Source organism: Pelophylax lessonae (genome assembly GCF_965119305.1).
Source record: "Pelophylax lessonae genome assembly, chromosome: 1".
Classification (NCBI taxonomy): domain Eukaryota; kingdom Metazoa; phylum Chordata; class Amphibia; order Anura; family Ranidae; genus Pelophylax; species Pelophylax lessonae.
Window position 1 is genome coordinate 129,431,255 of NC_138768.1, and position 12,307 is coordinate 129,443,561.

Genomic DNA, 12,307 nt, shown 5'->3' on the forward strand with positions numbered 1-12,307 from the left:
AGACAGGAAATTAAAAAGCTCTGGCCACACCCTAGGGGCAGTCCCAGAGGGTATATCCTCTCTCTCTCTGCCTCAGCAAATCAGTTATGTGAAAAAGCAGTCTTTAGAGATTTTAACCCAACCCAACTCAAAAACAGAGGGGCGGGGACTACGTCTGTCAATGAGCTAAGAGAAAAGGATTTTACGGTAAGATTTTACAAAAATCAATTTTTCTCTAGCGCTCATTGACAGACGTAGTCCTCGGTGATACACCACCTTCGGGACGTCCCAGAGCAGTATCACAACTGAGGGGTGGGAAAATGGAAATCAAATCCCAATCTAGAAGGCCCAACCGGTGCCAACTAGAAGTTTACAATGCTCATCCTAAATGATGAGACAACAAAAAAGAGAAAAAAATTTTTTTTTTTTTTTTTTTTTCAAACAGAAAAAAAAAAAAAACCCTCGAGGTAGACCACCGGTCTCCTCAAATTGCGGCCTGCAAAACCTTGCGGCCAAATGAGGCATCCGCCGATGCCGTCACATCAATTTTATAGAATTTTGTAAAGGTATGTACCGACGACCAGGTGGCCGCCTTACATACCTGGACCACTGGCGCCTGATGGCGAAAGGCCCAGGAAGTACTGAGCGCTCGAGTGGAGTGCGCCCTAACAGGAAACGGAGGACTCTGACCCTTAATAGAATAAGCCTGTACCACCGTTTGTCTAATCCATTTGGCAATGGTCGCGGCAGATGCAGGCAAACCCTTTCTGGGGCCATCCGTGATCACAAAAAGTGAATCCGTCTTACGGAATGATTCCGTAGCTTTCAGGTATACCCTGATTGCCCGAACCACATCCAAGGAATGCAACGCATGTTCCCGATGATGCTTGGGCTGAGGACACAAGGAAGGTAGTACAATATCTTCATTCAGATGAAAATCTGAAACCACCTTAGGAAGAAAAGATGGCTTAGGATGAAGTACTACCTTATCCCTATGAATCACTAGGTATGGGGACTGGCATGATAATGCAGCCAGTTCTGACACCCTGCGAGCAGAAGTGATAGCCACCAAGAAGGCCACCTTCTGGGATAAAGTAAGCAAGGGAATCTCCCTGATGTTTTCAAAGGGAGGTTTCTGTAGAACCGACAAAACCAAATTAAGATCCCAGGGCGGTAAGGGCGCGCGGACTGGAGGAGCCAGGTGCCGCACCCCCTGGATGAAATTCCGCACCAAGGACTTGGTAGCTAAAGGTTTCTGAAAGAAGATTGCTAATGCTGAAACTTGACCCTTGATGGTGCTCAAGGCTAGCTTCTGCTCAACCCCTTGTTGCAAAAAGGCCAATATTCGAGTCACCGAATAGGTACGTGGAGGAAATCCTAAAGATTCGCACCACGCAATATAAGTCTTCCATGTGTGATAATAGACTTTGCTGGAAGTCGCTTTCCTTGCTTTAATAAGGGTAGGAATGACTGAAGTAGACAAACCTCTGTCCTTCAGTACTTGGGTCTCAATGGCCAGGCCATTAAACCCAGCGACTGTAAAGCATGATGGTAAATTGGTCCTTGAGACCACAGACACTCCCTGAGACGAAGTTCCCACGGAACGTCTGCGACTAGCATGTCCAAGTCGGCCAGGCCGGCTTGAGGAGGCCAGCCTAGAATTTCTAGGACCACTGGCGCTGATCGAATCTGAACCAGGCGTCCCTAGAGGTATCTGGCCCCGACCATCCGAGAAAGTCTGGTCGTTTTCTGTTCCCACACATTTATCAGATACCTGATTGTTATCAGGAAGGGTGATCTTTTCTGGTTGAACCTCAGGGACCGAAGTCACCCGGCTAGAGGCTACTTGGCCTATCTGGTCAACCAGATCCGATTCCTGTGGGGAATTGGGACTAATCTTAGGAAAAGGTAAAGGAAAAGATCTAATCAGGGAACGGTGACTACCGCTTCCTGTAGTACTTAAATGTTGGAAGGGAAGAATCGCACCGGTAGTAGTGGTTAATGCTCGATCTAATGTCCTGAATACCGGTGAAAACGTCCCCCCACCCTGAAACCGGGTGGGGGCGCACCTTCAGGCTGTGTATTCCTTTGCTTCGGGTTTGGCTGGGTTGGTCCTCTGCTTGTCCGACCAGCCCTTCTTGAACCCTCCTGGAGGAGTCTTGCCTTTCCCGCTAGTACCAGCCGGGCGCCCTTTATGGGCGGTAAAGAAAGGTCCTCGCTTGTTGCGAGGTCCCTTAGCTTTAGCAGCCTGTGGCAAAAAAGTGCTCTTGCCCCCAGTGGCATCCTTGATGACTTCATCTAGGTTGGCCCCAAATAGACGATTCCCCTGAAAAGGGAGATTTGTCAAGGTCTTTTTGGAACCTAGGTCAGCTGACCAGCATTTTAACCACAGCACACGTCTGAGGATCACCGCTGACATAGATGCATGCCCTAATAAGGGAGTAGTGTCCAAGGCTGCGTCACAGATAAACTGTAGCCCTTGTATAATCTGTTCTATCAAATCAGATGTCTCCTGGGGAATATCTTTTCCCCTAAGGTCTTGGCGTACCATTTTCGCCCATTCCGTAAGTGTCTGGGAAACTAGACCAATAACAATTACTGGTCTAAATGCTGACCCTATCAGAGAGAAGATGGTGCGGGACTCTGCTTCCATCTTTCGATCCACCGGATCCTTAAAGGACGAAGTGTCCTCCACTGGGATAACCGTGGCTTTATTCAGCCTGGAAATAGGTGGATCCACCACTGGTGGTACCGTCCATTTCTTAATGATGGATTCCTCAAACGGATAGCGTCTAGCAATACGCTTGGAAATAGTAAAGGTACGTTTAGAATGCTCCCATTCTCCTTTAATCTGATTAGCGAAACATTTGGGTACAGGAAAAACCTTCACCGTTTTGATGGGCTTATTAGTACCAAAAGGAATCTCTGTTTCAGTTGCCTCTGCCGGTAAAGCCTCAAGTTTTAAGGTTTCCTGCACTGCCACAACTAGTGCGTCCACCAATGCTTCTTCCTGAATTATAGCAGGAGAAGAAGCGTCCTCCTCACTGTCTGAGGGGGCTTTACCTGGGATAACAGCCTTTGCAGAGGAACCTGCAACTGCAGTGACCATCTCTGAATCAGAGTCAGAGGTGTCAGATAGTATAGGGGTAGGCGGGGGTCGCTTTCTTGACCCCCGTCCCTGACAGGCCGCCTCCACCCGAGCCACCATAGACTCCAAAATTGCTGTAAATTACTCTACACTCTGTGCACCGGCGGGTCCCGTGGCCCCCTCGAGGGAAACAGGTGGGGGAATATGTGTGGCAGGGTCCATGATAATTCCAGTCACTTCCTGGATAATATAATTCAAAAATAAAAAACTTTTTTTTTTTTTTTTTTTCCAGACCCCCAGCGCCACAAAAAGCCCCTTAGTGTTACCTGCTAGGGATCCCTATCGATCGAGAGAGAGAAAGAGATAGACCCCCAGGCTCACCACTTGATGCTCAGAGTTTAACTGCAACAGGTTACAGCGCTGTCTTGACAAACAGGAAGTCTTTTGGCTGGCTGCCCAGGAAGAAAGGAGGCGGCTCCGCCCCTCTGCACGCCTTCCGGCGCCTCCCCTAGCTCCACGAGGTGTTTGGATCACCTCAAACATGGCCGCCCCCATGCTGGAGACACGAGGCTACGCCAAAATGGCGGCTCGTGCGATCCAGCAAAAAAAATGGCGGCGGCCTGTACTGAATAGCGGTGTGCTGCAGGGCACACAACACTCTCTCTGCATGGGGATTTGGCGTGGTTGGCGGTACCGGCCCTGGCGGACCGCATGGCCATTCGGGAGGCCTGCTAATAGCTGGAGATCTGATTAGGAAGGCAGTCTACATGTCCGTGGCTTCTGACTGGTAGGTAGCTTATTCTTATCACCGTAAGATTCCCAGAATGCCACAGATTATAATCTTTTTAACATGTATACAATTAGATTGTTAGCTCCCAAACCAAGCCTCCTGGCTTTTTGCACATAAAATCACACTCAAAGTAGGAGGATCTGTGTCATTTATAGGATAGAGGGGGACTCTATCTTACCATACAGAGAGGGGCCCGCGTTCACCACAAGACCCGTCAGGGGAAAAGGGGGAACATACTACTCACCATACCGGAACCAGGCGGGCACCAACTCCTGACAGTACCCCTCTCCACCGGGGCGGGAGGGCTGTCGACCGATATGGACGCCGTGACTCATGGTCTTTGGCGTTTCAGCGAGACGTTTAACTCGCGGGGTCAGTCCTTTAATGGGACTTTGTCGCGGCCGACCCAGCGCGGAGCTATGGCCTGCACGCGCTCGTAGGCTGAACTGGGGTGACCACCGGATCTCAACATCCAGCCCGTCGCCCAGTTCAGCTTTCTTGCTTGAAGATCTCACAGGAACACTGGAGAAAAAAAGCTTGCCAGGACCTAAGATCCCAGCAAGGTATCTAGGTCCTTACTCCTAACTAGACAGAAAATAACTGATTTGCTGAGGCAGAGAGAGAGAGGATATACCCTCTGGGACTGCCCCTAGGGTGTGGCCAGAGCTTTTTAATTTCCTGTCTAGTCCTGCTCCTGTGGAGGCAACATAACCCGAAGGTGGTGTATCACCGAGGACTACGTCTGTCAATGAGCGCTAGAGAAAGGGAGATTTAACCAAAGCTTCCTTGGAGCCTTGGTCTGCCGACCAATATTTTAGTCACAGTGTACGCCTGAGGACCACTGCTGAAAACTGATGCTCGCCCCAATAGTGGAGTGGCGTCTAGTGCAATGTCGCAGACAAACTGTAACTCTTGTATCATCTGTTTCACCAGATCTGATACCGCCTGGGGGATATCTCTCCCCTCTGAGCCACTTGGTCCATTCTAGACCAGTAGCAATTACTGGTCTGAAAGCTGACCCAATTAGGGAAAAGATGGCGCGAGACACAACTTCCACCTTACGATCATCTTTAAAGGACGGAGCATCCTCCAATAGGATAACCATAGCTTTGTTCAATCTGGATTGGAAAACCACAGATGGTACTATCCATCTCTTGAGGAGTGATTCCTCGAACGGATAACGCCTATTAATGCGTTTAGGAAATAGTAGGGGCTCGTCCTAGATGACCCCATACCTCCTTAGTTACATTACCGAAACACTTGGGTAAGGAAAATACTTTTGCCATCTTGGTGCGTTTCTTAGTACCAAATGGGATCTCAGTATCAGCTACTTTTGATGGTGTAACCTCCGAACAGATACAATTAGTGCGTTTACTAACGCTTTCTCCCGGGCTATGGTAGATGCCGAAACATCTTCCTCACTGTCTGAAGAGACAGTACCCGAGTCACCAACCCCAGATGAGGTACCTGCAACTGCAGGAATAGACTCAGACTGAAGTTTCAGATGAAAATGGGGATAGGCGGGGGTCGCTTCCTTGCGCCCTGTCCCTGACAAGCCAATTCCACCCGGGATAGACAAAAAATTTCCAAAAACTGCTGACAATGACTCACTATTAAGTGGGGAACTGGAGGGTCCTGCAGCCACTTCGAGGGGATCAGGTGGAGATACATGTGGCAGGGTCCATGTTAATCCAGGACACTTTGCCGGTAAAAAAGAAAAAACATTTTTTTTTTTTTTTTAAATAAAAAATACCTCTTTTTTTTTTTTTTTTATATAAAAAATACCTCTTAATTCACCAGCGCAATAGCGCCCCTCAGCGTACCTGCTTAGGACCCCCAGAGAGAGAGAGAGAGACCCCAAGGGCTCATCACCAGATGCAAAGAAGTTTCTTATTAAAACTGCTGTCAGCGTTGTCTTCTGCAGACTGGAAGTCTTGCACTAGATTTCCCGGGTGAAAGGAAGTGGCTCCGCCCCCTGTGTACGCCTTCCGGCGTTCCCAGCTGCTCCTCGAGGTTTGCTGGGCACATCAAACATGGCCGCCCCCATGCAGGAGACAATAGGCTACGAAAAAATGGCGGCCTGCGTGACCTGCGGGCGGCTTGTGTAGACAATGCAGACATGCGGTCTACAACAAAATGGCGGCGGACTGCCGATCTAGCGTGGCTCCTCCAGTACAGCGGCCTGCATGCTTTGAAAACAGCTGATGGCGGCCTGTCGGCCTGTGGGAGTATGGCGATCTAAGGTAGGCTATACCTCCTATGTGCTAGAGAACCCCAGACTTGCTGAAGTATCAGCTCCCAAACCAAGCCTGCTGGAGTGTCAGCTCCTAAACCAAGGTTGCTAGAGTGTCAGCTCCCAAACCGAGGTTTGTTTACAGTGTTAGCTCCCAAACCAAGCCTGCTGGAGTGTCAGCTCCCAAACCAGATCACACTATCACAGGGGATATGTGAACATGTCATAGGCTACAAGGGGGAACTTTAATGTCAGAAAGGATCCGACCATACACAGAGGGGCCCGTATCCCAAAGACCCCACAGGGGGGAAGGGGGAACATTTACTCACCATACCGAACCGACAGGCACCCTCTCTTCACAATACCCTCTCCACCGAAGTGGGGGGTTGTTGACCAATACGGACGCCTTGACTCTCTGGTTCTTGGCGTCCAAGCGAGACGTTTAACTCGCAGGGTCAGTCCCCGTCCAATGGGACTATGTCGCGGCCGACCCAGCGCGGAGCTCTGGTCTGCACGCGCTCGTAGGCTGAACCGGGGTGACCACTGGATCTCAACATCCAGCCCGTCGCACGGTCCCGCATACTTACTTGAATGTGTCACGGCCGACCAAGCGCGATGCAATGGTCTGCGCGCGCTCGTAGGCCGGCTGGGGTGACCACTGGATCTCAACATCCAGCCCGTCGCCCAGATCCGGCGTGATTTGCTTGAAGATCTCACAGGAAACTGGAGACAAAAAACTACCTAAGAGAAAAACATTTTTCTAAAAAATCTTGCCAGGACCAGAGATCCCAGCAAGGAACTTAGGTCCTTACTCCTGACTAGACAGAAAAAAACTGATTCTCTGTAGCAGACAGGAAGAGGATATACCCTCTGGGACTGCCCCTAGGGTAGAGCCAGAACGTTTTTTCTTTCTGCCTAGTCCTACTCCTGCGGAGGCAGCATAACCCAATTGATGTGAATCAAAGAGGACTACGTCTGTCAATGAGCGACAGAGAAAAATGATCTAAAAAACTTTTTGCCAGGACCAGAGATCCCAGCAAGGAACTAGGTCCTCACTCCTGACTATACAGATTAAAACTGACATCCTATGCAGGAAGAAAGAGGGTGTACTAATTTAGAGTAAGCACAAGCTTCTGTGTAGTTTTGCATTTGCATCTTGCAAACTGGGAGACAACTTACGGTATGAGTTCCATAGATGAGAATATGGACTGGAGAACTTTATCTGTCACAGTACGTAAGCTTTGTATTGAAGACTCCAGTCTGGTAATCACTTCAGGGTGAGATAGCGCCTGCTCAGTTGTCACATCATATGGCAGCTTACTGCAAATAAAAATACACAAATTCATTTTTTAAACATCAACTCAAGTCACTAAGTATACTGCTAATGCTACAAAGTAAAGCCGTCACTTTTCACGTGACAGGTTCTCTTAATGAAACATCTCTTTCTTGCTGTTACTCACCTTTGCCGCGCTCTCTGTTTTGTTAATGTGCCAACACCCTTGTAGATATTTGGCACTTAAAAGTACAGGGGATAAACTGAACTTTTCTCTTAAGTGCTCTTCACTTGAGCAGCCACTTGCCACAGTTTAACATTGTCATTAAAGCAAAGGGGGAAAGATCAGTAGACCTTTCGTTGTCCCTGTAACTTTGTCCATACATGCCTATGTGTTTCCTTACAGGCCATGCTTTTTACCCTCTTATGGCTGTGAATGAAGATTTACAGTATTTTCCGGCGTATAAGACGACTTTTTAACCCAAAAAAAATCCAGTATACCACGCTGAGCCAATCACGGTGAGCGATGTATTCTATTGTTGAATGCAAAGCCTGCTTGGATTGGTGGAGTAACATCAGCCCGCCTCTCTGACTCCACCAATCCCAGCAGGCTTTGCATTCAATAATAGAATACATTGCTCACTGTGATTGGCTCAGCGCGGTATACTGTATGTAGCCGAAGCTACGGTACATACGGTATACCGGTACAGGATTCCCGCACAGCCAGCGCCTTGAGAGATTACATCTACCGGTAATACTTACTGTACCTTGGAGATATATGAGAGATTACATCTACCGGTAATACTTACTTATTGTACCTTGGCGATATATCTGAGTTTAAGTCTACTGGTAATACTTACGGTACCGTGGAGATACACGCGAGATTACATTTACAGTACTTATTGTACCTTGGAGATATACGAGGGATTACATTTACAGTACTTACGGCACATTGGAGATATGAGAGATTATATTTACAGTACTTACGGTACATTGGAGATATGAGAGATTACATTTACGGTACTTACGGTACCTTGGAGATTAATAGGGCACAGACAGCCAGCGCTTTGAGAGATTGCATCTAATACTTTCTACAGTAACTTGGAGATATATGAGAGATCTGAGAAATCTGATGTTTTTCAAAGGTGTTGCCTTGCTTCGGAAGGGGGGGCTCTTATACGGCAAGTATAGCCCAAAACCTATGTTCTAACTTGAAAATTAGGGGGTTCGTCTTATATGCCGGAAAATACGGAATATAAAAACTGTAGAGCTCTTTCACAGTGAAGCGCTTTTCAAGCACTTCGACGCTAAAAAAAAAAAAAAAAAGCACCTGAAAAGCTCACGAAAACCTATTCCCATTAAAACCAATAAATGTTTTCACACCGGGGCAGTGTGCTGGCGGGGCGCTGAAAAAAATCCTGCAAGCAGCATCTTTGCAGCGCTAAAAAAGCACCCAAAAGAGGCCTTCTCCATTGAAATGAATGGGAAGTGCCTCAAAATGGTCCTTGAAGCAGTTTTTGAGTCACCTGTCCTAAAAAAAAATAAAATAAAATAAATAAAAAAAACCTGCAAACGCCTCAAAAGTGCTCAGCGTTTTATGGGCAGTTTTCAAGCCCCTCAGTGTGAAAGGGCTCTTAATGTGTCTATTGTTCCCTTGACATTTGCTACCAGAAAGGATTGCGTCTTTTTGTGACCCGATTCTGTAAAACTACCCTTCACAATTCAACGTTTTCACAGAGCCGAATAACAAATATGGGCGCTTTCAGCTAAAAGGACATTGTATAGTGCGTCATGACCGCGTGTTCTAAAACTTCCCAGCAGAATGCTGTCCAATGTTATGGGAAACAGAAGTTCCAGTGTGTTTTAATTTAATAAAATTGATTACAAATGTGAGTCACTTCCACATGTCACTTTGGTAAACACAAGTCAGAAAATGACCCAAAGCTGGACATACTCCAGACAAGATAAATAAACTTCCGTTACTGAGGTGGGACATCTATTACCCCCTCATTTCTGGGAATTAACATGGATGCACCTTCAGACAGGAAGTGTGTTACTGCCAGTATCGCCAAGCGAGAATAAAGCTAGAAAAATGAAAACTACTGCAGCCACCATATCTAAGGACAGGTAAGCTGCAATGTATTGTATAGCATTTTTTATTCTTGATTTAGATACACTTTAACACAAGCTTGTTTCTGCACTTGTTAAATGTACACAAATATGGAATACTGTTTGCTCACTGGTACATTGTAACTGTTCCTTCAGATTCTGGCTGTGAGTCTAAAGCTGGATACACACTATCTAACTTTTGTGGTTAGGTTTCCTTCAGATTTACCTTTTCTATGTAGTGCAAGGGCCTGCCAGATTGCATACAAATTGAAAGTGTTTAGGTTTGACCTCATATTATATGGTTTTGGTAAGTCTAAAGGAAAAAGTCTTCAGAAAATCTTATAGGGTGTATGGCCCATTAGGCAGCTTTTTTCAACCAGGGCACCCTGGGGTGCCTTGAGGCCTCTTCAGGGGTGCCTTGGCAAAATGCCTAAAAATGTATCAAAATTTGTATACAAGCCATCAGGTGGATGAAGCCTGCCTTTTATAGTTACACAAAACCACAGTTTTTCATTATGCCCCATTACGACTTTCTAGACTTGGGCATCCTGGCATCCTAACAACCAACAATGTCACCAGTTGATAAGAAGGCTGTCTGTCGCCTCCACAGCATCCTTGTTTGACCCTCCTCCGCCTCGCTCCCTCAGAACAGGGGTCACATTAGCTGATCAATGGAGAGAAATTGAGGGAGAAGAGAAACCTAGGAATACTAGTCAGTAACAGTGTGCAAAAGTGTATTTGCTTTGGAAGAAAAAAATCACCTCTAACGTTGGATGTCTTACATGTACATGTTGCTGCATTGTGTAAAACTATTAGAATTGTTTTTTACATTTTAGAATGGGGTGCCTCGGGACTGTCTATAATTTCAAAGGGTGCCTTAAATCCAAAATGGTTGAGAAACACTGCACTAAGGTGTGTGTTGGGGGATTGAAAGAAGGAAGTGTGTATTGGGAAAAGGGACGTGTAAATGTGTTCACATCACACAGTTATGATGTGTGTGCGTGTCTTATTGGGCACTAACAGGCAAACAAAGTTCATTATTGTGAGTGTGTGCAAAGCAGCACAGGCAGCCAATAAACTAGATCACTACTGAACACTTTGTCCACAGATTCTGGCCACTAATAATTAGAGGACATGGCTGTCAGCAAATGACCATATGTTACCTAAATGTGTTACTGTGAGTTTTGGAAAAACAGCTTATGGCAGAGAGAAGCAGAAAGTATATGTTTGGGGTTCTGGTGTTGGCCCAGGTCAAACATTTGCACTGGGGATATAAGAAAACTGAATACACCATACAGGCTCATTATCACTGATTTCCCAAAATACACAACCTGCACAAGATTGGGCTTTCGGTCTATGCATACTGGATGCAAATAATACAATTTCACATCAAATAATGTCTTACTGGATGCTACCTGTACTTGTCTAATGAGAAACACCATCAAGATGATGTAACAAGTAAATCTACAAGTCACGTCAAAAATGGCTTCCAGGAAAGCCTAATAATGACACTATACTTTTCCTTTAAAGCAGGCATGTACTAACCAACCCAAGACAGATAATGCTTTGACTATCAATCCAAGTGGTAAAAGTAGCACTGAAGTAAATTCCTTTACTATTGCTGAGAAAATGAAGAAGTCTCCTTACTAAAATGCTAGCTGCCTGGCCATATCTGGCTTCATTATTTATAATTCTCTAATCCAGAACACAGCACATCAGTGTCAAAGAAGTGTCATCCTTTTATATGTCCTTACTACTTTCCATAACTGCAAGGTCAGCAGCTTGCATGCTTCCCTTATGCTTCCCCCACTTTAAAGGTTTCCTTTAAAGTGGTTCTAAAGGCAGAAGGTTTTCTTTCTTAATGCATTCTATGCATTAAAGTAAAAAAACTTATGGATGCAGCTCCCCTTTATACTTACGTGAGCCCCATCTCGATCCAGCGATGTGCATGAGAGCAGGCTCACCCTGGTCTCTCTCTGCTCGTTGGCTCACAAAGCAGTGTGGGGCGTTGGCCCCTGCTGCTGTCAATCACAGCCAGTGAGCCAATGAGCAGAGGGTGGGGGGAGGGGCCAAGCCACACTGTGTGTGAATGGACAATGTCCATTCACAGGAGAAAGGCTCAGGAGCTTGTCTGCTCGAGTGCCCCCATAGCAAGAGGATTTTTTTTTGGGGGGCACTCAGCAGGGGATCCAAAAAGTAGAGGATCAATGGTTCTCTGTGCAAAACTATTGCACAGAGCAGGTAAGAATAACATGTTTGTTATTTTAAAAAAAAATCACAACCTTTACAATCACTTTAAGGATACAGTGTCTGGAGGTATTAAGTGAGGATGTTGGACCCTAGAGCAGGTACACCTCGGGTGCCGACATAGGCCATGCCAGTCCTACAGAGCTTAGGAAAATCACACTCAGATAGGTGAAGTGCTCTTGATCCAGCTGAAAAGGGCAGGTGAGATGGAAAGAAGAAAGTAAGGAAAAAAAAGGAAAGCAAGAAGGTGGCAAGGTGGAAAAGGCTCCTATGGAGCTATAGGGTCCTCTAAAATGTATAGAAAATTAGTCTCATTAAAATATCATTCCAAAATAAAAAACTGAACTCTTACCTTGCTTCTCCAGTGGCCATTTCCAGCTGATTCACCCAAGCCTTGTATACATCAACCGGACTGGTGTTAATAATAAGTGACTTGTCTTCAATGATTTCTTTCACTACAGGGGCCAGCAGCTGGCGAAGGGTGTTCTGTCCTCGGGCACCTCTGTTGAAGCTGACCACCATCTTTATGACTGTTGGGTTTCCAGTCACTATATCTTGTATTTGGTCAACTTTTGATCTGTGAATTCA

The 12,307-nt window shown here is 46.3% G+C and overlaps 1 protein-coding gene across 2 annotated transcripts in view; it reads right to left on the reverse strand.

Moving 5' to 3' along the window:
- The window catches only part of LOC309561249 (ras GTPase-activating-like protein IQGAP2), a 506,552-nt gene that overhangs the window by 61,552 nt on the left and 432,693 nt on the right, over window positions 1–12,307 (reverse strand). For both annotated transcript variants that reach the window (XM_082265047.1, XM_082265046.1), the window contains 2 exons: window positions 12,072–12,296; window positions 7,270–7,410 (listed from right to left, as the gene is read on the reverse strand). In XM_082265047.1, coding sequence (XP_082121173.1) covers window positions 7,270–7,410; window positions 12,072–12,296 — 366 coding nt within the window. The remainder of the gene's footprint in view (window positions 1–7,269; window positions 7,411–12,071; window positions 12,297–12,307) is intronic.